This window comes from Talpa occidentalis, unplaced genomic scaffold (genome assembly GCF_014898055.3).
Source record: "Talpa occidentalis isolate TD23 unplaced genomic scaffold, MPIMG_talOcc4v2.1 talOcc4.16, whole genome shotgun sequence".
Lineage (NCBI taxonomy): Eukaryota > Metazoa > Chordata > Mammalia > Eulipotyphla > Talpidae > Talpa > Talpa occidentalis.
Window position 1 is genome coordinate 80,879,848 of NW_023601653.1, and position 23,305 is coordinate 80,903,152.

Here is a 23,305-nt window from a genome sequence, read left to right on the forward strand (position 1 = left end):
AGAAATTTATAACATTAAGTAAAATGGGGTAGAAAACTTAAGTAAATATTATCATGGACCCTTACTTCAACTTTCCACTACTTCCTTGACAGGGGTACAATTTTGTGACTAAGTCGTTAAAGGCTTGTATCACTTGTTTGTTCCTCAGAGTATAAATAAATGGGTTCAACATGGGGGAAATGGAATTATTTAATAATGAAATTCTTTTATTCATGGTCATGTCATCTTTTGATGAAGGTCTGGTATACATGAAGATACAGCTGCCATAGGAAAGGGAAAGCACAATCATGTGGGAAGAGCAGGTGGAAAATGCCTTCTTCCTTTGCTGGGCTGATGGGAACCTTAGAATTGTTCTGACGATATAAACATAGGACAGAATCACACACACTAGGGTCAAGATAAAGGTCACCACAGCACAGACAATAACCATCTGCTCTAAGCGCCCAGTATCTGAGCATGCGATCTTCATCAGAGGATTAGCATCACAGCCAAAGTGGTCGATGGCATTGGAGTCACAGAATTCCAGGCCCGATACCAAAATAAGTAGTGGGGATATCAGCAACAAAGCGATCATCCAGCAGCAGAAGACAAGCGTTTTGCAGAACCTGGGGTTCATGATGGTCACATAGTGCAGGGGTTTGCAGATGGCCACGTACCGATCATAGGACATGATGGTCAGGAGGAAAAATTGTGCTATGGCAATCACATATATAAAAAATAATTGGGTTAGACAAGCACTATAGGTAATTGTCCTATCACCGGTTGATAGACTGTACAAGAATCTAAGAATGCAGGAAGAAGTGTATGAAATTTCTAAGAAGGAAAAATTCTGGAGAAAAAAGTACATTGCAGTTTTAAGGTGGGAATCCACTAATGTAAGGACGATGATGGTCAGGTTTCCTGTTATACTCAACATGTAGGCGATTAATAGAAATACAAAAATCACAATCTGCATTTCTGGGTCATCTGTTAACCCCAGGAGGATGAAGGTGGTTATCGCTGTGTGGTTTCTCATTCCTGGCTCCTGAATTCCTCTCAAACTGCTTGTAAAACTGGGAGAAATGACAGTGAGAACAGGAAAGAATATTCTCTTGACAAGGATGTTAGTTTGGAAAAGTGAAGCCATGTAATATATTTGACTTAATGACACTATTTGAAAACCATGTTTTTAGCTCTTTCAATGACACTTGATTGGTTTGAAATCTTGGATCTCAAATATTACCAGCACAATATGAAGAGAATCACATTTTACTTTGCAATTGGATAATCTGCATGCACACGTCACACAGGAAATTGCATATCAAAATCAAAATTTTCAAGATTTAAACAACCTCTAGCTTCCCTTCTTTCATGGGTGTTTTTTAATCTATCACATTAGAAATAAGTATTAGTATCATTAAATCAATGTTATAATTGCTAATCAGTCATGACCAGTGGATTGGCAGTAACAGAATTGCTTCAGGATTCCTTCAGCAACAATGTAGTATAAATTCTATGGGGCCTACTCCTGAGGTGGGGGAAGCAAACATTGTTTTAAAAAATAATAAACGACAAAACACAACAAAGCAAAAACAGACAATTATAAATCAGAGACATCCTGCAGGGAAGGAGGAGTGAGAGGGAGCAGAGGGAGGGAAGGAGGCACACAGGGGACTGAGGTGATGGTGCACACCTGCATATGTGAAGGAAATTCTATGGGACTACACCTGAGAGGGTGGGGAGAAGCAAATATTGTTTAAAATGAACAATGACATAAAAATTAAAAATTAGATAAAATAAATATAAATTTAAAAATTAAAAAACAAAAGACTGATAGGATCATTTCAAACATTTTCAAAAATTTACTCTTTATTATTTAACCTTTGAAATAGATTCACTCACAATTATGACTGTTCCCCACAAATAATCACTGGTGAGCATAAGATTTTTTTCCCAAGAATTTTCCCATACTTTGAAACTAAAATTTAGCTGTGTTTCATTGATCAGCTTGAACTATTTTTCCCCTGGATAAGCTGTAAACACCTGGAATATTCTGATGCTCCATTCAGTACAGCAGTTGAGGACTCTAGTCCACCGCCATGTTGAAACCTACAATGATCTATGAACACCATCTCGTCATGACCAATATCCCCTGATTCACATGTGCCGTGAGTTACTAGAATGTTTATGCTTTAGCTTCATTTTCGATAATGACTCATTTTCATTTTTGGTGCAAAACACAGTGAGTTTTCTATTCACAAGTGAATGACTAATTAGTGAGAGAATCCTGCTGCATTTGTGGACAACAGACATCCTTATTGATTAATGATTTCAGTTTTGTTTGACTCACTAAAACACATTCCTTCTCTTCTTTATCAAGTCATTGATATTATTACTATCTATGAAAGTATTAAATGGAAGGTCTAATTTCAATATAATTTTTTTTCATAATTTTCTCTAATTTCTGATTTCCTTAGTTCCTAACTCTCTAATATACAGCATCTAGAGAGACCAGTACTTTAAAAGATTTTTCCTATGTATTATTTTAAATATTAAATGAAGTATAGTCACTTTATTTGACTTTTTTTTTGCATTAGAAAATAGTATAAACCCTACTTTAAATATTCTAGATATGTTTCTTCCATGATATCCTTATATTGGTATTTTTTTATTTCTGATTTGTCCTTTATAGATATCCTTTTCCCTAATCACCTTTACAACATGAAAATTACTCAGGCCTCCCCGACGGCACAGCGGGTTGAGCGGAGCGCTGTGAAGCCTTCCTCAGCCTCTGCAGCCCCTGTTCGATTCCCGGCCAGCCAGGGAGATACCCACATGGCACCCGCAGACCTCTCCTGCCTCACCCGCTGCTCCCTTCAGCGGTGTTTTCGGTCCGTCTGCCTGTTCTGCCCCCTTGTCTCTGGTGAATTCTCTCACCCTCCCACACCTCTGACCAGTCCCCCAGTTCTTGTATAAATAAACAAATGTTTAAAAAAAAAAGATGACTCAGACTTTACCCTTTTTCCTTTTCTTTTGGCATCTTTAACTACCACTTGTCTACTTAGTGTTTAAAATTTGACATATAATTGATTCATTTATCATCATTCTGACAACATGAAATCTGCATTTTCAAAGTTTCATCAAATTACACACGCTGATTATGGAATTCCACTCTCCTGTACCACTGTTGCTCTTGTCTCATTCAGTACTGCTCCACAGAATCAAAAGCAAATGATTATTACTCTATATTCACAATTGAGCTCCTGTTCAGGACAAGGTTTCTCAACCTTAGAACGTTATGAAATTTCTTTAGCATAGAGTGGACAATATAGGTGGGGGAAAGCCTGAAAAGATTTGTGGTTCTACATGAGATGTCTATGATGGGGGGCCTCTGCCAATGTTCACTGGTAGGGTGCCAAAACAAAGTAAGGAAAAATTAGACAAGTTTCTGGGTTTCTTCCCCTAAGGAAAGTATGCAAGGAAAATAACAATAGGAAATAGTCAGCTGCTTCTACAACAGAGAGGAAAAAGCATTTGAATTCTCATAGCATTTTGCATCCTCATGATAGACACAGATTTAGAACTTACTACTTATAAGTTTTCACAAAAAGACTGTGCTTAGATTGTCCTGGAGAAATTTTACATTTGCAGGACTGTCTGCCTCTAATGCTATCTCTTGATTCTCTCTAACCTCCACCTCCACTGTCCCGCTTTCAGCTTTTAGCTTAGGTGCTAGTTGGGCCAGCCTTTCTGGTTACTGTCACCCCTGCAGCTTTGATGACATCACTATTATAGTGTCGATAAATTTTATTTTTTGAACCATGTGTCTCCAATAGCAACTTTAGTTCCATGACACACTCAGTGTTCCTTCGAGTCTGTGAAAATATTCAGTGATTTCATATTTGTCTTTTCAACCATGATCATGTTACCTTTTTTAAGCTACTTTAAATGACATCTAGAAAGATTTTCTATTTGAACCTAATATAAAAATACACTGGGTATTTTATAAAACTTTTTATATTATAAAAATATGAATACCAGTATCTCTTTTAGTGTGGACTGATGTATAGTAACAAGGATAATTCAGTACATTTTTCAGCTTCTGAAATTGACCGCCTTATCTCACTTTAGTTTATTTCCACAATAACATCTTATTCATGGATATTTTAATGACTAATGAGACAGTCACACAGAATGGGTACAGATAATACATTAAAATATCTACCCCCTCGGCCTCCCCAGTGGTGCAGCGGTTGAGCGCTGGGTTGCAAAGCTGCCCGCAGCCTCTGCAGTGCTGGTTCGATCCCCGGCTGCTCCCCGGCCACCGGAGGAGGGTCCCACATGGCGCGCAGACCCCTCCTGCCGCCCGCTGCTCCCCTCAGCAGTGTACTTCATCAGTCTGCCTGTTCTGTTCCCTGCTCTGGCTCTGGTGAATTCTCTCACCCTCCCATGCTTCTGACTATACCAGTGCTTGTATAAATAAATAAATAAATTAAAAAAAAAAAAAATGTTCCACCCTCCCAGGCCTAGCTCACAAAAAATAAAATAAAATAAAATAAAAATATCTACCCCTAATTCTTTTTCTCCTGTATTTTCCTCTTTCTCCTCATCCATGTGACCATAAATTACTCTAAAAATTATGCTAATGTATCCAGACAGCAAGCAACACCCAAGGTGGCCAGTGGGTTTTCTTACCAGTATTTGGACAGGTGAATTTTCATAACTCTCAATGATTGCCATTTGTGAGTAATGAAGACTGGTTCAGGGACTCTACAATTTTGTATACCAGGCAATAGATATTTTTACATTTCTTTCTCAACCATAGATATGTCATAAATGAAATGGGATATTTTCTAAGTAAAGAATTCAAGTGTTTGGATTTTCAACTTGATAAGAGAAAAAGAATCCAGTACTAAAATTATCATTAGTGTGTAATATGAAATTTTTAAGTACTTACTATTACTTACACTCACAAAAGTCCTGAATGTGTGTTTTTCTGGTTCCTGAACAATTTAGGTTCATTTTCGCCTATCAAGACACTCACAGCAGACACTAGCAATATCTCCTAGGTGTCAGACAACAGTGATTTATAGGGACCATTTCATCAAAGGAGCCTTGGTCACAGGAGAAATAATTGTCATGTAATAAGTAGGAGCCTTTACATGGAATCCCAGTAGAATTAAACCTTCTGAAACAAATTAAGAAAATGCTTAATCCCTCTGGACTTCTCTAAATCCTAGCTCATTGCATGTCCCAGATTCCACATCGCTCTTTCCTAGTCAATGCATGTCTTCGGATATTGTGCAGGCTTCGATAAAGTAAATGAATTCACGTATATTTTCTATTAGTTTGTTTCCAGTATTTACTTTTAATTAGCTCCGTGAACTCTAGTGACATTATTGTGGTAAACGTGGCATTTTCAATGAAGGAAAATGTAGCTATATGTCTGCAGAAATTGTCATTTATGAAAATTGTACACTAGGGGGCAGATCACTATTCTGTTTCAAGAGTCTCATGAAATCATTCAGTTTCATTTCTTAAGACCTGTACTATATACTATGATTGGTGCTTCTCTTGCTATAAAGAAAAAACAAAACAAACCTAATCTTATTGATGCGTGCAACAAATATTACTAATGAATCTAATCACTTTACATTTACATTTTACATTTATAGAACAAAATAACATCACATATAACTCCTCTTTTCGATTTTATCACCTTAATTTTAAACCTAGAAGTCTGGTATTTTACTGAAACCAAAGGACGAGAACGTGGGATAAAAACACTGAAATTTACAAACAAAAACATACTTACTCTCCTGGAAGATAAAAAGGCTTTAGCTGAATATAAAATCCTGAGAGTCTCAAAATGAAAATGAAAGTGCTAGGAGAGTCCATCTGTTCATAAATGACCCGTCACAGAGCTTCACATATATCCACAACATCTTTCAGAACATACATGACAGCAGGTCTCCATGATTACCACACACAGAACCTGTGGAATATTCTCTTCCATTGTAACTCAGGAAGTCAGTGCCTTGTATCTTAGTACTAGAATAAAAACACTTATTTTAAACATTTGACAAATGTAAGGAGATATTTATGTTTCAGAGGTAATTCCTGATATCTCAAGTGATAAATTTTACATAATGAATTTAGATGCTTTGTTATTTGTCTTTTATGGACATGCAAGGACCATCTGGATGAGCAAAGGGCCCTTTGTGACCAAAGTGCAAACACAATAATGACTCTAATGAGAAGTGAATTTTGGCAGAATCTACAGAGACATCAGTGGGAGCAGTGTCCTTAGGGACAATAAGATGCAATATCTGGGCCCTCCCCTGGTGGCGCAGCGGTTGAGTGCTGCCCTGCGAGGTTGCCCACAGCCTCTGCAGCACCAGTTTGTTCCCCGGCCGCCAGCAAGAGTCCCACAAAAAAAAAAAAAAAAACATGCAATATCTTGGCCTGATGAGAAAACAAAATTCTGGCAACTCTTTTACTCAGAACAAAAAGTGTGAAAAAAAAAAAAGTGTTTGATATCGAACTGCCACATGCCCTGTCCTTTTACACTTTGGGGTCCAGATGAATATACTTTCCTGTTAGTAGGTCAAATTTCTTGGTCTTCTAGTATGTTCATGGCCAGGCAGTATTGCAAAGAAAGACTACTCATATTTTTTTGAAGACTGAGGGTCGATTTATTAGTTCTTAAGAATGCAACCCAAGAGTGACCCCCCTTGGGCTGAGATAGATTGCCCCCTGATCTCTACATGGGAAGCACTTACAATGGCTAGTGGTTGACCCTACAGAGGGAGGAGGGTGGGGCACCCTTCCAGGAACTAAGGTTCCGTGTGACAGTCCTAGTTGTTCCTTTGTATTAAATTGGCTCATTTATTTTCTCATATCATTGTTAATTTTTGTTTTGATTTCTCACATCAGGTTTAGTTCACATACTCCCCCACCCCTAGCACCTATGATCCATCACCAAAGTCCCAAATGTTCTTCCCTCCCCTGTTTTGACTCCTGTATAAACCCTGTTTGGTCCCATGCTCTATGCCTCAGATCTATGGTCAGCTTGCAAGTTTTGTCTTTTTCATGACCTTTTGCTCAGTTTCTCCATAGTCTGTACATATAAGGGAAAACATCCAATATTTACCTCTCTCCTGACTTAACTTGATTTGCATAATCCTTTCAAGTTCCATCTATGGTCCATAAATGGCATGATTTTGTCTTTATTGATCAGGGAGTAGTATTCTATTGTGTATATATACCACATCTTTTTGATCCAGTCATCTATTTTGGGACAGTTGGGTTGTTTCCAATCTTGGCTACTATAAATAGTGCTGCAATAACATAGGAGTGCAGGTTTCCTTTCACATTAGTCTTTTTGTGTTCTTTGGTTAGATTCCTAAGAGTAGAATTGCTGGATCACATGGTTGATCCATTTTTAGTGTTTTCCACAGCTGCCATGGTGGCTGGACCAGTTTACATTCCAGGGACCATTTTGGACTTTAGTAATGATATGCTAAGTGGAACACTGTCAATTTCATGAGGGCTTGAATGAAGACAAACAGACCTTCAAATTTATTCAGACGAATATTTTTAGCAGCATAGTCTAACAATTCTTTGGGAATATCTTTACATAGATCATCATGCCATGTTAGTGGAATCAGGCTGTTAGGATGGGAAGCGCAGTGTAAAGGTGGAGCTTTCTGCCCTCCTTTACCTGCCAGTGACATTGTAAGTGACTTGCCTTACAATTGCTAGCATGTCCCAGGGCAGCCTAATGGGGATGGGGGTGCTGGGGACTAGGGTCAGAATTGAGCAGCCACACTGGGCTTGTAAACACCAAAATCAGATAAACATCAAAATTTAAGATTTTAAGCAATAAGTTGAAAATTATACCAAATGATTCTTTAAATCATAAGAAAATGTAACTGTTTTACCACTATTAGGATATTTCTTCAATTTCAAAGGACAACCATATTCTCATGAAATCTGAATATTGTTATTCTCAATGTCATTCTCAAAGGACATATGTGTCTATTCATTTAAGTAGATAAAGGAAGGCAGAGAAAGACATATTCAGGCAGATAATAGCTGATTCGTAAACATTTTGTGATCATGTGGCTTTTTCAAGAAACTGAGAGGGTAATACATAAGAAGTACAGAGGGACTTGTTCAATATTTGTATTATATATAAGCAGAAATTAGATCAAGAAGTAAAAAAGGGTTGAAACTTAAGAAAGTATTGTTTTGGACCCCTATTTCAACATTCCCCTAATTCCTTGATTGGAGTAAAATTTCGTGACCAAGTCATTAAAGGCTTGTATCACTTGTTTGTTCCTTAGCGTGTAAATAAATGGATTCAACATGGGGGAGATAGAAGTAGGTAATAGTGCAATCCCTTTATTCATGGCAGTATCATCTTTTGCTGAAGGCTTGGTATAGATAAAGATACAGCTGCCATAGGAAATGGAAATCACAATCATGTGGGAAGAACAGGTGGAAAACGCCTTCTTCCTTTGCTGGGATGAAGGAAACCTCAGAATTGTTCTGATGATATAAGCGTAGGACAGAATCACACACACGAGAGTGATTATGAAGATCAACACTGAGCAGACAATGACCATCTGCTCCATGAGCCAAGTATCTGAGCATGAGATCTTCATCAGAGGATTAGCATCGCAGACAAAATGATCAATGGCATTAGAGTCACAGAATTCCAGACTCAAAAACAAAGTAAATGCTGGAAGCATCAGCAACAAAGTCGTCATCCAACAGCAGAAGACAAGTCTTTTGCAGAACCTGCGGTTCATGATGGTCACATAGTGCAGGGGTTTGCAGATGGCCACGTACCGATCATAGGACATGATGGTCAGGAGGAAAAATTCTGTTATTGCAAATAAGTCTGTTAAAAATAGCTGGCTTAGACATGCATTATATGTAATGTTCCTGTCACCTGTTGAAAGATTATACAAGAATCTAGGAATGCAGGCAGAAGTAAATGAAATTTCTAAGAAGGAAAAATTCTGGAGAAAATAGTACATTGCAGTTTTAAGGTTGGAATCCACTAATATAAGGAGGATGATGATCATGTTTCCAATTATGCTCAACATGTAAGTGATAAATAGAAATATGAAAATCAGAATCTGTAGTTGTGGGTCATCCGTTAATCCCAGGAGGATGAAGGTGGTTATTGCTGTGTGGTTTCTCATTCTTTGATTTCTGAATTCCTCTTAAACTGTGTGTAAAGCTGGGAGAAATGAGATTCGAAAAAAAAATAGAGTATTCTATTCACAGCGTTTTAGGGTAGAAAAGTCAAGCCATATATTTATTTGATATTCTTTTAATATAATGTTCTTGGCTCCTTAAAATGTCAAATTATTGGTTTGAAATCTTGCATCTCAAATTGATGAGCAAAACATATAAAGAGATTTACATGGCAATCAGTTTACGTGTATGCACACATCACACTTGAAATTGCCTATCAGAAACAAAATTTTCCAAGATAAAAACCTTTAGCATCCCTTCTCTCGTGACTCTTTTTTAATGTCCTACATTAAAAGTAATTATTAGTATATTAAATCAATGTTATAATTGCTTATTAGTCAGGACGTGTGGTTTGACAATAACAGAATTTCTTAAGGATGCATACAATATGGTATAAATGACAGGATCATTTCACACATTTTCAAAAATATCCTCTTTCGTGTAAACTTTGAAATAGATCAATTCACAGCATAAGACTGTTTCCCCACAGTAATCACTGGTGACATTAAGAGATACTTTTTTCCCCAAGAATTGTCCCGTACTTACTGAGTAAAATTTAGCTGTGTTTCATTGATCAGCTTAATCTTTTTTCCTGGTGAGTTGTAAAAACCTGAGCATAGTTTTGATACAAGACATTTGTAACTCCATCTGGCACAGCAGTTGAGGACTCTATTCCACTTTCATTATGAAACCTGCAATGGATCTATAAACAAAATTCAGTTATAACCAACATCAGCTGACAGATATGTGTGACCAATTACTTGAATGTTTATGCCTTAGCGAGATTGTCTCTGATGACCCATTTTTCCTTGGTGCAAAACACACAGAGTTTGTTACTGGCAAGAGAGGGATTAATGAGTGAAAGAATGACCTACTGAATTTGTGGACAATAAAGCCACCTACTTTTCATCACTCATTACACACTTCACTCTTTATTAAACTAAAGCTCTGATCATGTGGCCCACAAATAGCCTAATTTCTCTCTACTCATTTAATTTTTTATCTGCCTATAAAAACTTCTTTTCCTTTTTCCTTCTCAATGATGTCAGTATACCTGAAATATTCCAGGATATTCTGTCCTTTTTCTCCCTAGTATATCCCCATAAATGATGTAATTTATGGGGATATACTATATTTATGATATTTATGATATTATGATATACTGTATTTATGATATTTGTGATGATTCCCAAATTTATATGTGTAAGGGAAAAAAAACCTTTACATTTTCTGTCTTCAAAATTCAAATTACCCTTAGACATCTTTATTAGATTCAAAAGTTATAACTTGATATTTGCCATTTCCTGACTACTCTTGGCAAAAGGTGGAATTCACTGCTTTTATCTGTTTAAAACAAAGATATAATTAAGAATAGAATAAATCATGTAAAATGGGTTGTACATTATTGAGCAAAAAATCCCTATAACTCTATCAGGGACAGGGTGAATACTCATCACTACCTTTGTCTCTCTTTTCTCCTATGGTCCCCTTCTTATGCAAATTTCAGCAACTGAAACATGATACTACTTTTAGTTCTACTGTTAATACTAAAATTCTCAGATAGTTTTATTTCTTCTCTTCCCTAAATTCAGGATAATCATCGTTATCTAGTGATTGGAACCTTTACATGGAATCCAGTTGGAATTGAAACTTCTAAAACATATTAAAAAAATTTCTTACACTCTCAAGATTTCACTAACATCCTAACTCAATACAGGTCCCAGGTCCTACATCACTCCTTTCTAATCACCAACGCATGTCTTCTGTTCTATCCAGGTATTATGCAGCCTTTGTTAAAGCAAATGAAATCAGGTGTATTTGCTATTAGTGTACTTCCACTAGTATTTACATTTTATTAGCTCAGTGAACTATGATGACAATATTGGAGCAAAGTTGACATTTATAGTGAAAGAAATATGGTTATATTTTCACAAAAATAGTGATTTGTAAAAATGTCTAGAGAGCCTCATACTAAATGTCCATCATAATGTTCTGTTCCAAAGCATGCTAGTGAGCTCATTCAGTTTCCTTTCTTAAGAACTTGTACTATATACTATGATTGGTGTTAATCTTTCTATGAAGAAAAAAAAGTGAACAGAAACTAAATCTTTACTTACGATCGCAACAAATATTTCTAACGAATCTAATAACTTAACATTTTACTTGCATTGAACAAAATAACATCAGAAATAACAGTTCCTTTCCTGCCATATCTAGATTATTATCATTTTAACTTTAAGCATAGAAGTCAGGTTTTTTTACTGAGACCAAGGAACTAGAATGTTAAATAAAAACCCTGAAATTGACAAACAAACATCCTTACTCTCCTGGAAGACAAGAAAAATGGCTACAGTTGACTATGCAATCCTGAGAGTCTCAAAATGAAAATGAAAGTGTAAGGAGAGTCAGTCTGTCCATAAATGATCTGTCATGGAGCTTTGCATGTTTCCAGAACATCTTTCAGAACATACATGACAGCAGGGTCTTTCATGATTTCCACACAGACACTCGTTATTGTCCTCTTCCACTGGAACGCTGGGAATCAATTCCTTGTATCTTAGTACTAGAATAAAAAATATTATTTTTAAAAGTTTGACAAATGTAAAGAGATTTTTATGTTTCAGAGATAATTCCTGATATCTAAGGACATAAATTTTACACGATGAATTTAGATGCTTTGTCCTCTGTCTCTTATGGATGTGCAAGGACCATCTGGGTGAATAAGGGGCCCTTTGTGACCAAAGTGCACACATGATAATGACTCTAATGAGAATTGAATTTTGGCAAAGTCCTATAGAGACATCAGTGGGAGCAGTGTCCTTGGGGACAATAAGATGCAACAATTTAGCCAATGAGAAAACAAATTTCTGGCCATAATTCTATTCAGATAAGTAACTGAAGAAAAAAAGAAATATAGCTTGAGATCTAATTTTCACAGGAAAAATATTAATATACATAATAATATGCTTATATAGTTACAAGTAAGAGTGTTACTGTTTTCCTAATTAATATACATTTGTATCATAATTTTTCTACATAATGTAGTCAATAACCTATGAAAAGGATAGAGAACAGAGAGGCTAAAAGGCTTACACAAATGTAATATTCAAGAAATTTTTCAAATCTTGAAAATAAGGAGAATGATTGTTCTTACAACATCTTTGTTTGACAAATTCTGCCAAGAAGCACAAGGAAAATACACTTGCATTTCACTTTGCCATTTATTGTTTGCTTAATATCCTGATACCACAAGGTTACACATGAAATTTTTAAAATTTAGTTTAATAGAAATCATCATACAAAGATTACAAAGTCACACCTCTTTAGGACATGAACTATTAAAAAATGTACTTCAGCAGTCCTTCATTATAACATCTTTAGTCCATGAATACGTATCTGAAGAAGTTTCATCTTTTCCTTGTTTGATGGTAAAGTTGACTGAAATATTTTGTTTGCATTCATTCCTAATGCGTCATGGTTGTCAACTTAAAAAAAACATACATTCATTGAATTCATCTGCAAGTAGAGAAAATTTTCAAAAATAGTGGATTTGTTTCTCTTCATTATAAACTCCTGGGTCTCTTTGATTATCAAATGGGCTTTAGCATGAACCTATGGTTAACAATGGCTGTGGCCACCACTGCCTGGGGGGTATAAGTTTCCTCAAAGACAGGACAGCTTACTTCCTAGCTCGATTTTCTGAGTACAACACTTTGTTTATTGGAGTAACACTGCACATAGCACATGGGTCTGGTGTCCAGCATCAAATATTAACTCCTGTGTATTCCACCCTGAGCTCACCACAAAAAGTGCAGTTAGATCCTCCAACACACAATTGACCTTTTTCACCCTATTTGCCCATCCCTTCCTAACCTATCCCACTGATAACCCCTCATTGCTCTGATAGTCTCAATTTTTAGCTATTTTTTAATTAGTTCCTCTTTTATTTAATTCACCTGCTTGTTTGGCTTCTCCATATCCCAAATACAGTGTTTGTCTCTCTCCATTGGACGTATTTCACTGACCATCACACCCCTGGTCCATCCACATTGTTGCACATGCAGGATGGCGTCTCTACCCCCCAGTTTCAGAGATTTATTCATCAGGGCAAAGCCCAACACCACACACCAACGTGATTTTGAGCACTTAGAGGAGAAATATTTCCTGGGTAAGTGGGAATTGTGCAGAAGATTCAGGAAGACTCGTTTTAAGCAGCTTAATAGGGAAATGAGTCTTTTAAAAGTCTGGACCTTCTCTCTGCAGTTGCTGTCACCTACATTTGCTGAGCAGAACTCCTATCGATCATGGGGGCCCAGTTTGTTCCCGGTCCTGGGTTATTCTTCCCGTCCCAGTTGACATCTGGATTGAATGACACCAGACACACACGCAGATTCAGGCAGCTCCCCCAGCCCCAGTAAACACCCAGGGGTGCCCGGGCTGGGGCTTCCTGACCGCCCCAGGGTCTGCGGGAGCACAGTGGGGGAGGCCTAGGCAGGGAGGAGAAGGGAACAACCTGCAAGGCCTGGGGCAAAGTCCCTCGGTACCTCTTGTCTTTAGTATTATATAAGTGCAATCGTCGGCCATGATTGATCTTGTTCATTCTCTCACAGAGTCAGTATACTGACACTTCATCTTTCATTAAAATTATCATATGTTAGTTTTAGTGTAAATAATCGGTGTGTTCTAACGACTAATTCCTGGGAATATCTTTCTTTCGTGTTGCTCATTTGCCCTCCCAAAGGAATCCCTTGTGTATGTAGTTAATAAATGATAAAAATAACTCATTATTTAAAATACAAAATTAGCAATGATACAGCTCCTCCCTTGGAGGATATGTTAGTTCTTAATACATGCTTCTTCAAGTTTTTGCATCTATTTACCAATTATAAAAGAGTGGAAAATGTGAAGCATTAGAATATTACTTGACATCATTTCAACAATGCGTGGATATATTAAGAATTAACATCTGAACAATAGAAACCAAATATAGATTTTACTATCAACTTCTCACATTATATAAATTCAAATAACATATAAGATAGGAATCAGCAGATGGAAAAATTAGAGAAGCACAGAATAAACCATTGTTTTAAAATTTAGTCATAAGTTCCCTTTTTCCATATCTAATTGAAAACAGTTTTCTAGATTGTAAGTACATTCACAATCCACTAGACTAGCACCAATTGTGTTCATCATTCTAGAGAAAAAAATAGAAACTTGGGTATTATGCTTATCAGATTTTTCAAAATATAAATTAAGACAATTATTGGCAAAAATATCAGAGATTAAACCATGACTTTATTGTATAAAACATGCATGTACAGGTGCAGATTTTATTAAATACACCTAAATCTTTGCCTCTGTATTTTATGATTAATTGCATAAGTATAAATATTATTAAATTCTGAAAAAAAACTGAAGAGTTGGTCACTGGGAAGACATACATCTTTGTTCTTTGACTATCATTTTAGCTGCATAATGTTTAAGGTTATTTTTTCTTTGACTTATTATAACTTCTGTGGAAAAAAACCTTTCTATTTATAAATGATAATAAAAATACAATAGAATTTTATGCAGCTGTTAATTGCATGAGGGAAGATATGGGAAAAAAATTTTAGTCAATAAATGACAAAGCAACTCTAGACACAGGCAATACCAAAATCACAATAGAACTTTCACACTGTGCAGATCATTAGATTCTATGATAGAAGTAGTAGAAATTGATCAAAGAAAAAATAAATTACTATTCTGTAGAGTCATAAGTTGTGAAATGATGGACTGAGAAAATTAATAAAATATTAAAGGTAAAAGTTTTGGTACAGAGAGGATTTTTTAAACAGTAGTAAAAAGGAATATACCCAGGGTAGAATATTTCATAGAACAGACAAACTAAAAAGAAAAATGATTTAGTATTTCTTTTTTTTGAGATCGCATCTACAAAAGATTACATGCTGAAATAATGGAGGCAGTCCATATTTGAACCCTGTTCAAAATACTCCTAAAAAGAGAAAGGAAATTTATATCTAAAAAATAAAACAGCTCATTTCTAAAATGATTTTGAGAGTTGAAAATTACTCTTTCATACATGAACACACAGAATGAAATCATCCTATTTATTCTCCTGAGATCAGAATATTGTTGTTCTCAATGTCATTCTCAAAGCAGATATGTGTCTATTCATTTAAGTGGAGAAATAGAGATAGAGATAGACATATTCAGGAATATAATTGCTGATTTTTAAACATTTTGAATTCATGGGGCATTTTTCAAAAAACTGAGAGGACAGTTATTAAAAAGTATAGAGTTGCTTGTTCAAATTTGCATTAAATAGAAGCAGAAATTTAGATCAAGAAGTAGTAAAAGGGGCAGAAACTTAAGTAAATATTATTATGGACCCTTACTTCAACATTCCTCTACTTCCTTGAGGGGAGTACAATTTTTTGACTAAGTCATTAAAGGCTTGTATCACTTGTTTATTCCTCAGAGTATAAATAAATGGGTTCAACATGGGGGAGATGGAAGTAGGTAATAGCGTAATCCCCTTATTCATGGTCATGTCATCTTTTGCTGAAGGTTTGATGTAGATGAAGATACAGCTGCCATAGGAGATGGAAATCACAATCATGTGGGAAGAGCAGGTGGAAAATGCCTTCTTCCTTTGCTGGGCTGATGGGAACCTTAGAATTGTTCTCAGGATATAAACATAAGACAAAACCACACACATGAGAGTCATGAGGAAGATCACCACAGAACAGGCAATAACCATCTGCTCTAAGAGCCAAGTATCTGAGCATGAGATCTGCATCAGAGGATTAGCATCACAGCCAAAGTGATCGATGGCATTGGAGTCGCAGAATTCCAGGCCCAGTAACAAAATAAGTAGTGGGGATATCAGCAACCAAGTCACCATCCAACAGCACAAGACAAGGGTTTTGCAGACCCTGCGGTTCATGATGGTCACATAGTGCAGGGGTTTGCAGATGGCCAAGTACCGGTCATAGGACATGATGGTCAGGAGAAAAAATTCTACTATGGCAAACAAATATATAAAAAATACTTGGCTTAGACAAGCACTATAGGTAATGGTCCTGTCGCCTGTTGATAGACTGTACAAGTATCTAGGAATGCAGGCAGAAGTGAATGAGATTTCTAAGAAGGAAAAATTCTGGAGAAAATAGTACATTGCAGTTTTAAGGTGGGAATCCACTAATACGAGGAGTATGATGGTCAGGTTTCCAGTTACACTCAGCATGTAGGCGATTAGTAGAAACACAAAAGTCAGAATCTGCAGTTGTGGGTCATCTGTTAATCCCAGGAGGATGAAAGTGGTTATGGCTGTGTGATTTCTCATCCCTTGGCTCTCCTGAATTCCTCTCAAAGTGCGTATAATCTGGGTGAAATTAGACTCAGAAAAAAAAGAAAGAATATTCTCTTCACATGGTTTTTGGTTAGAAAAGTCAACAAATTTACTGGACTAATAATGTTAAAACCATGCTTTTGGCTTCTTTAAATGTCCCTTGATTTGTCTGAAATCTCAGATCTTAAACATAAGCACAACATATAAAGAGAATAACATCCTACATTGCAATCAGGTTAACATGGATGCACGCGTAAGATATGAAATTGCTTTATCAGAATCAAAATTTTCAAGAGATAACTAAACTTTATATCCCTTCTCCCATGACCCTTTCTTTATCCATTAAAAATAAGTATTAGTGTCACTAAATCTATTTTATAATTGCTAATTAGTCATAACCAATAGTTTGGCAATAACATAGAATTGCTTAAGGATTCATTCAACAATAATCTTGCATTAAGACTGATAGTATCAGGGACCTCCCCGGTGGTGCAAGGAGTCAAGACGCAACCTATGAAGCTATGCACAGCCACCACAGCATGAGTTCGATCCCTGGCTGGCCAGGCAGCCACCCACATGGCCCAGCAGATCTCTCCTGTCTCTCCCGCTGTTCCCCTCAGCAGTGTATTTCAGTAGATCTACCTATTCTGTTCCCCACTCTGTCTCAAGTGAATCTTCTCACACCCCTCCCTTCACCTCTGGCCTTGCCCCTATTCTTGTATGCATAAATAAATAAATCTCTGGGAACAAAAAGACTAATAGGATCGTTTCACACAGTTTCAAAACTATGCTCTTTCTCAGTTAATTTTTGAAGTGGATTAATTCACAGCATATGACTATTTCCCCACATGTAATCACTGCTGAACCTCAAGATGTATTTCTCCCAAGAATGTTCTCATCCTTAGAAACTAAAATTTGGCTGCGTTCCATTGATCAGCTTGAACATTTTTTCCCCAGGATAAGCTGTAAACACCTGGGATATTCTGATGCTGACATTGTCTGCCCCACCTGGTGCAGCAGTTGAGGACTCTATTCCACCGCCATATAGAAACTTGCAATGATCTACGCACAACACCTCCTCATAACCAACATCCCCTGACTCATGTGCCATGAGTTACTTGAGTGTTTATGCTTTAGCCTGATTTTCTCTGATGACCTATTTTTCCTTGGTGCAAAACACACAGAGTGTTTTTAACAAGTGAAGGGATAATTAGTGAGCAAATGACCTGCTGAATTTGTGGACAGCAGACATTATTCTTGTTGATTAATGATTTCAGTTTTTGTTTTGACTCACTAAAACACATTCCACCTCTACTTTATTAAGTCATTCATACTATTGTTATCAGCTATGTGATTGCTAAACATATGTCTAGTATCAATTTTAAAATTTTGGGCCTCCCCTGTGGCGCAGTGGTTGAGCGCCGCTCTATGAAGCTGTCCGCAGCATCTGCAGCGCTGGTTCGATTCCCCATCTGCCAGGGAGAAACCCACATGGCAGGGCAGACCTTTCCTGACTTGCCCACTGCTCCCCTCAGCAGTGTCTTCTATCCATCTTCCTGTTTTGCTCCCCACTCTGTCTCTGGTGAATTCTCTCACTCTCCCACGCTTCTGACCTGAACCCAGTTCTTGTATAAATAAATAAATAAATCTTTAAAAAAAAGAAAAGTTCAATTTTAAAATTTTCCATAATTTTCTCTAACTTCTGATTTCTATTTTCATCTTTAACGCTCTCTGAAATAGCTTTTAGAGATACCACTACTATAAAGAATTTCCTATATATTACCTTAAATGCTAAAGGAAAGATAGTGATTTTATTTTATTTTTTTTTTTGCATTAGACACCACCAACCCCACTTTATATAATTCTAGACATGTTGCTTACATGATGTACTTATCCTGGATTTTTTTAATTCTGATATATATATATATATATATATCTCCTTTTACATATATCCTTACATATAACCTTTCCCTATTCATCTCTATAACATTAATGCTTCTCAGACTCACCCTCATTGTCTTTCCTTTTAGGATTCATTGAGTACCATTTGCTCAATTTAGTGTTTAAAATTGGCAAATCATTGATTCACTCATGATATTCTACTATAGGAAAACTGCATTTTCAATGTTTACTCAAATTACACATACGATTAGGTAATACCACTTTTCTGTGTCACTAATCTCTACAGAATCAAAAGCCAACAATCATTGCTTTATATTCACAAGCAAGAGCATGTTACATTGCTGCTATGTTTATGCCCAGTTGTAAATCTATTGACGCTGATGCATTTTGCCATTTCCAAGAGTCTAACTTGAGGAATTTTTAAACATTTTTTGTTTGCTTTTTAGTAGTTTATTAGTTTGGTCATGGTGCAGTTGTAGAGGTACCTTGCAGGCTTTGATTAAGTAAATGAAATCAGGTGTATTTTCTATGTGTGTACTTCCGGGAGTATCTACATTTAATGATGTCAGTGAACTATGATGACAGTATTGTAACAAATTTTATATTCATAATGAAGAAAAATATGGTTATATTTTGGCATAAATGGTGAATTCTGAGAATTACATTACTGGGCAGATCACTTATGAATGTCCATCAATATTCTGTTCCACAGTGATGAAATCATTCACACTCATTTCTTAATAACCTATACTATATACTATGATTGGTGCTAATCCTCCTGTGAAGAAAAAGGGGTGAACAGGAACTCATCTAAATCTTTACTCAGGCGCGCAACAAATATTTTTAATGAATCTAATCAATTCACATTTTACTTTATAGAACAAAATAGCATCAGAAATGACTCTTTTCTTTTCCATTTTATCATTTTAAGTTTAAACACAGAAGCCTGGTATTTTACAAGACCAAGGAAATAGAACGTTGTATAAAAACACTGAAATAAACAAACAAAACATACTTACTCTCCTGGAAGACAAAAATGACTTTAGTTAACTATCCAATCCTGAGAGTCTCAATATGAAAACCAAAGTCTAAGGAGATTCAGTTTACCTGTAAATGGCCCACCATGGAGCTGTACACGTTTCTAGCGCATCTTTCAGAACATACTTTATAGCAGGTCTCCCATAATTCCCACACAGACACTCTTTGATGTCCTACTCCTCCACAAGTCTGGGAAAAAAAATTTTGTATTTTAATACTAGAATAAAAACACATTTTAATCTTCTCTGTATCATTGCAATTTTAGTATATGCATGGCAGAAGCGAGCATAAACACTTACTTGACAAATGTAAGGAGATATTTATGTTTCAGACATAATTCCAGATATGTCAGGACATAATCTTTACAAAATGAATTTAGACGCTTTGTCCTCTGTCTCTTATGGATGTGCAAGGACCATCTGGGTGAATAAAGGGCCCTTTGTGGCCAAAGTGCAGCCATGATAATGGCTCTAATGAGAAGTAAGTTTTGGCAAAATCCTACAGAAACATCAGCGGGAGCAGTGTCCTTGGGGACATTAAGATGCAACAACTTGGCCTGAGGAGAAAACAAAATTCTGGCAAATCTTCTACTCAGAATAGAAAGTGTGAAAAAGTAAAAAGTGTTTGATATCAAACTGCCACATTGCCTTGCAGTTTTGGATCCAGATGAGTATACTTTTCTTTATTAGGTCAAATTTCTTGGTTCTCTAGTCTGTTCACGCCCAGGCAGTATTGCAGAGAAAAAGTAAGCTTATATCTTTCAAGTCTGAGGGCCAAAAGAGTCAAAGATTTTAAGAATGTAAACCTGGGTGACTCCCTTTAGCTGAGATAGATTGCCCCATGCCCCCTACAGCAACAGTGGGAAGGCACTTGCAATGGCTAGTGGACAGCCCATCCGTGGGAGGGGGGTGGGGCACCCTGCCAGGTACTAAGGTTCCAGTGTGGCCAGTTCTAGGGTGTAGTTGTTCCTTTGTAATTAAATTAACTCATTTATTTTCTCACATCATTGTTAATTCTTTTTTTGATTTCTCACATCAGGTTGAGTCCCCAGACTCCCCACCCCGGCACCTATGACCCATCACCAAAGTCCCTTGTGCTCTTCCCTCCCATTTTGACTCCTGTCCATTCCCCTCACCTGCTCTACGCCTCAGATCTATGGTCAGCTTGCAAGTTTTGTCTTTTTCATGAAGTTTTGCTCAGTTTCTCCATAGTCTACATACAAGGGAAAACATCCAATATTTATCTCTCCTGACTTAACTGGATTACCATAATCCTTTCAAGTTCCATCATGTTGCCAAAAATGGCATGAGTTTATCTTTTTTGATTGGTAAGTAGCATTCTATGGTCTGTATATACCACATCTTCTTGATTCATTCCTCTATTTTGGGACAGTTGGTTTCTTTTGCTATCTTGACTACAGTAAATAGTGCTGCAATAAACATAGGAGCACAGGTTTCCATTCACGTGAGTGCCTTTGTGTTCTAGGGTACATTCCTAAGAGTAGAATTCCTGGATCACATAGTTGATCAATTTTTAGTGCTTTCCACAGTTTTCCATAGTGCCTGGACCAGTTTACATTCCAGGGACCATTTTTAATCTATGTAATGATATGCTAAATGGAACACTATCAATTTCATGAGGGCTCGAATGAAGACAAATACACCTTCAAATTTATTCAGATGAATATTTTAGCAGCGTTTCCGAAGGATTCTTCGGGGATATCTTTACATAGATCATCATGTCATGTTAAAGAAAAAGGCTGGTAGGATGGGAAGCCCAGAGTAAAGGTGGAGATTTGCCCCCTCTTTTACCTGCCAGTGACATCGCAGGTGACTTGCCTTACAACTGCTAGCATGTCCCAGGGTGGCCTGATAGGGGTGTGGGTCCTGAGGACTAGGGTCAGAACTGAGCAGCCACACTGGGCGTGTAAACAGCAAAATCATGACAAACATCAAACACTATTCAGACTTTAAACAAGTTAAAAAATAGACCAAGCGAAATTTTAAACCATAAGAAGTATAATGACGTTTTACCATTATTAGGATATTTCTTCAATTCCAAAGGACAATCATATACTCATTTAACCAGAATATTGTTCTTCTCAGTGTCAGTCTCAAAGCAGATATGTGTCTATTCATTTAAGCAGATAAAAGAAGGTAGAGAAACACATATTCAGGCAGATAATTGCTGATTCTTAAACATTTTGTTTTCATGTGGCATTTTTTAAAAAATGGCGAGGGTCATAAATAAGTACGGAAGGAATTGTTCACAATATGTATTAAATAGAAGCAGAAATGCAGATCGAGAGAAGTAAAAACATATGAAACTTAAGAAACTATTATTTTGGACCTTTTATCAACACTGCCCTAATTCCATGGTAGGAGTACAATTTTGTGACCAAGTCCTTAAAGGCTTGTATCACTTGTTTGTTCCTCAGAGTATAAATAAATGGGTTCAACATGGGGGAGACGGATGTAGGTAAGAGTGTAATTGCCTTATTCATGGTCATGTCATCTTTTGCTGAAGGTTTGATGTAGATGAAGATACAGCTGCCGTAGGAAAGGAAAATCACAATCATGTGGGAAGAGCAGGTGGAAAATGCCTTCTTCCTTTGCTGGGCTGATGGGAACCTCAGAATTGTTCTGAGGATATAAACATAGGATAGAATCACACAGGCGAGAGTGATGATGAAGATCAACACAGAACACACAACAACCATCTGCTCTAGGAGCCAAGTGTCTGAGCATGAGATCTTCAGCAGAGGATTAGCATCACAAAGAAAGTGGTCAATGGCATTAGAGTCACAGAATTCTAGGCCCCAAAACATAAGAAATAGTGGGAATATCAACAAAAAAGTTGTCAGCCAACAGGAGAAGACAAGAGTTTTGCAGAACCTGGGGTTCATGATGGTCACATAGTGCAGGGGTTTGCAGATGGCCACGTACCGATCATAGGACATGATGGTCAGGAGGAAAAATCCCGTTACTGCAAACAAGTCTGTTAAAAACAGCTGGCTTAGACATGCATTGTACGAAAAGTTCCTATCACCTGTTGACAGGCTGTACAAGTATCTAGGAATGCAGGCAGAAGTGAATGAAATTTCTAAGAAGGAAAAATTCTGGAGAAAATAGTACATTGCAGTTTTAAGGTGGGAATTCACTAATACGAGGACGATGATGATCAGGTTTCCAGTTACACTCAGCATGTAAGAGATGAATAGAAATATGAAAATCAGAATCTGCAGTTGTGGGTCATCTGTTAATCCCAGAAGGGTGAAGGTTGTTATTGCTGTGTGGTTTCTCATTCTTGGCTCCTGACTTACTATTAACCGTGTGTAAAATTAGGAGAAATGAGACTCAAAAAAGAGAGAGAATATTCTATTCACAGGGTTTTTGCTTAGAAAGTCAAGCCATGGAATTTATTTGACTTCATGATGTTATTTTAAAATCATGCTCTTGGCTTCTTTAATGGTCACTTGATTGGTTGAAAATCTTGCCTCTCAAACATGATGAGCACAACATATAAAGAGAAATACATTTATATTGCAATCAGGTTAACATGTATACACACACAACACATAAATTGCATATCAGAAATAAAATTTTCAAGGAAAAACAACCTTTAGCCTCCATTCTCCAATGACCCATTTTTAATGTCGTGCATTAAAACAATTAGTAGCATATGAAATCAATGTTATAATTGCTAATTAGTTATGATCTGTGGTTTGCCAATAACAGAATTTCTTAATGATGCATTCAG

The 23,305-nt window shown here is 36.7% G+C and overlaps 4 protein-coding genes across 4 annotated transcripts; all 4 read right to left on the reverse strand.

Moving 5' to 3' along the window:
* Positions 1–61: 61 nt before the first annotated feature.
* On the reverse strand, positions 62–1,015 carry LOC119247085 (olfactory receptor 6C2-like). Its single transcript, XM_037513301.1, has one exon. The coding sequence runs from the start codon at positions 1,013–1,015 to the stop codon at positions 62–64; it is 954 nt and encodes a 317-aa protein (XP_037369198.1).
* A 6,054-nt stretch (positions 1,016–7,069) lies between these two features.
* LOC119248461 (olfactory receptor 6C2-like) lies at positions 7,070–9,194 on the reverse strand. Its single transcript, XM_037515416.1, has 2 exons — positions 8,289–9,194; positions 7,070–7,099 (listed from the first exon to the last, which is right to left on the reverse strand). The coding sequence occupies exons 1-2, from the start codon at positions 9,192–9,194 to the stop codon at positions 7,070–7,072; spliced, it is 936 nt and encodes a 311-aa protein (XP_037371313.1).
* A 6,452-nt stretch (positions 9,195–15,646) lies between these two features.
* LOC119247086 (olfactory receptor 6C2-like) lies at positions 15,647–16,600 on the reverse strand. The gene has a single exon (XM_037513302.1). It carries the CDS (start codon positions 16,598–16,600, stop codon positions 15,647–15,649), a length of 954 nt encoding a protein of 317 aa, XP_037369199.1.
* Positions 16,601–21,884: 5,284 nt separating this feature from the next.
* LOC119247087 (olfactory receptor 6C2-like) lies at positions 21,885–22,850 on the reverse strand. The gene has a single exon (XM_037513303.1). It carries the CDS (start codon positions 22,848–22,850, stop codon positions 21,885–21,887), a length of 966 nt encoding a protein of 321 aa, XP_037369200.1.
* Between the last annotated feature and the right edge of the window lie 455 nt (positions 22,851–23,305).

Coding starts and splice junctions, on each gene's coding strand:
- LOC119248461 (XM_037515416.1), bottom strand. CDS start 9,194: ATGAGAAACCACACAGCAATAACCACCTTCATCCTCCTGGGATTAACG. Junction 7,100..8,288: donor TACAAGCCTTTAATGACTTG/GTCACGAAATTT, acceptor TTATATGTACAG/ACTATGGAGAAACTGAGCAA.
- LOC119247086 (XM_037513302.1), bottom strand. CDS start 16,600: ATGAGAAATCACACAGCCATAACCACTTTCATCCTCCTGGGATTAACA.
- LOC119247085 (XM_037513301.1), bottom strand. CDS start 1,015: ATGAGAAACCACACAGCGATAACCACCTTCATCCTCCTGGGGTTAACA.
- LOC119247087 (XM_037513303.1), bottom strand. CDS start 22,850: ATGAGAAACCACACAGCAATAACAACCTTCACCCTTCTGGGATTAACA.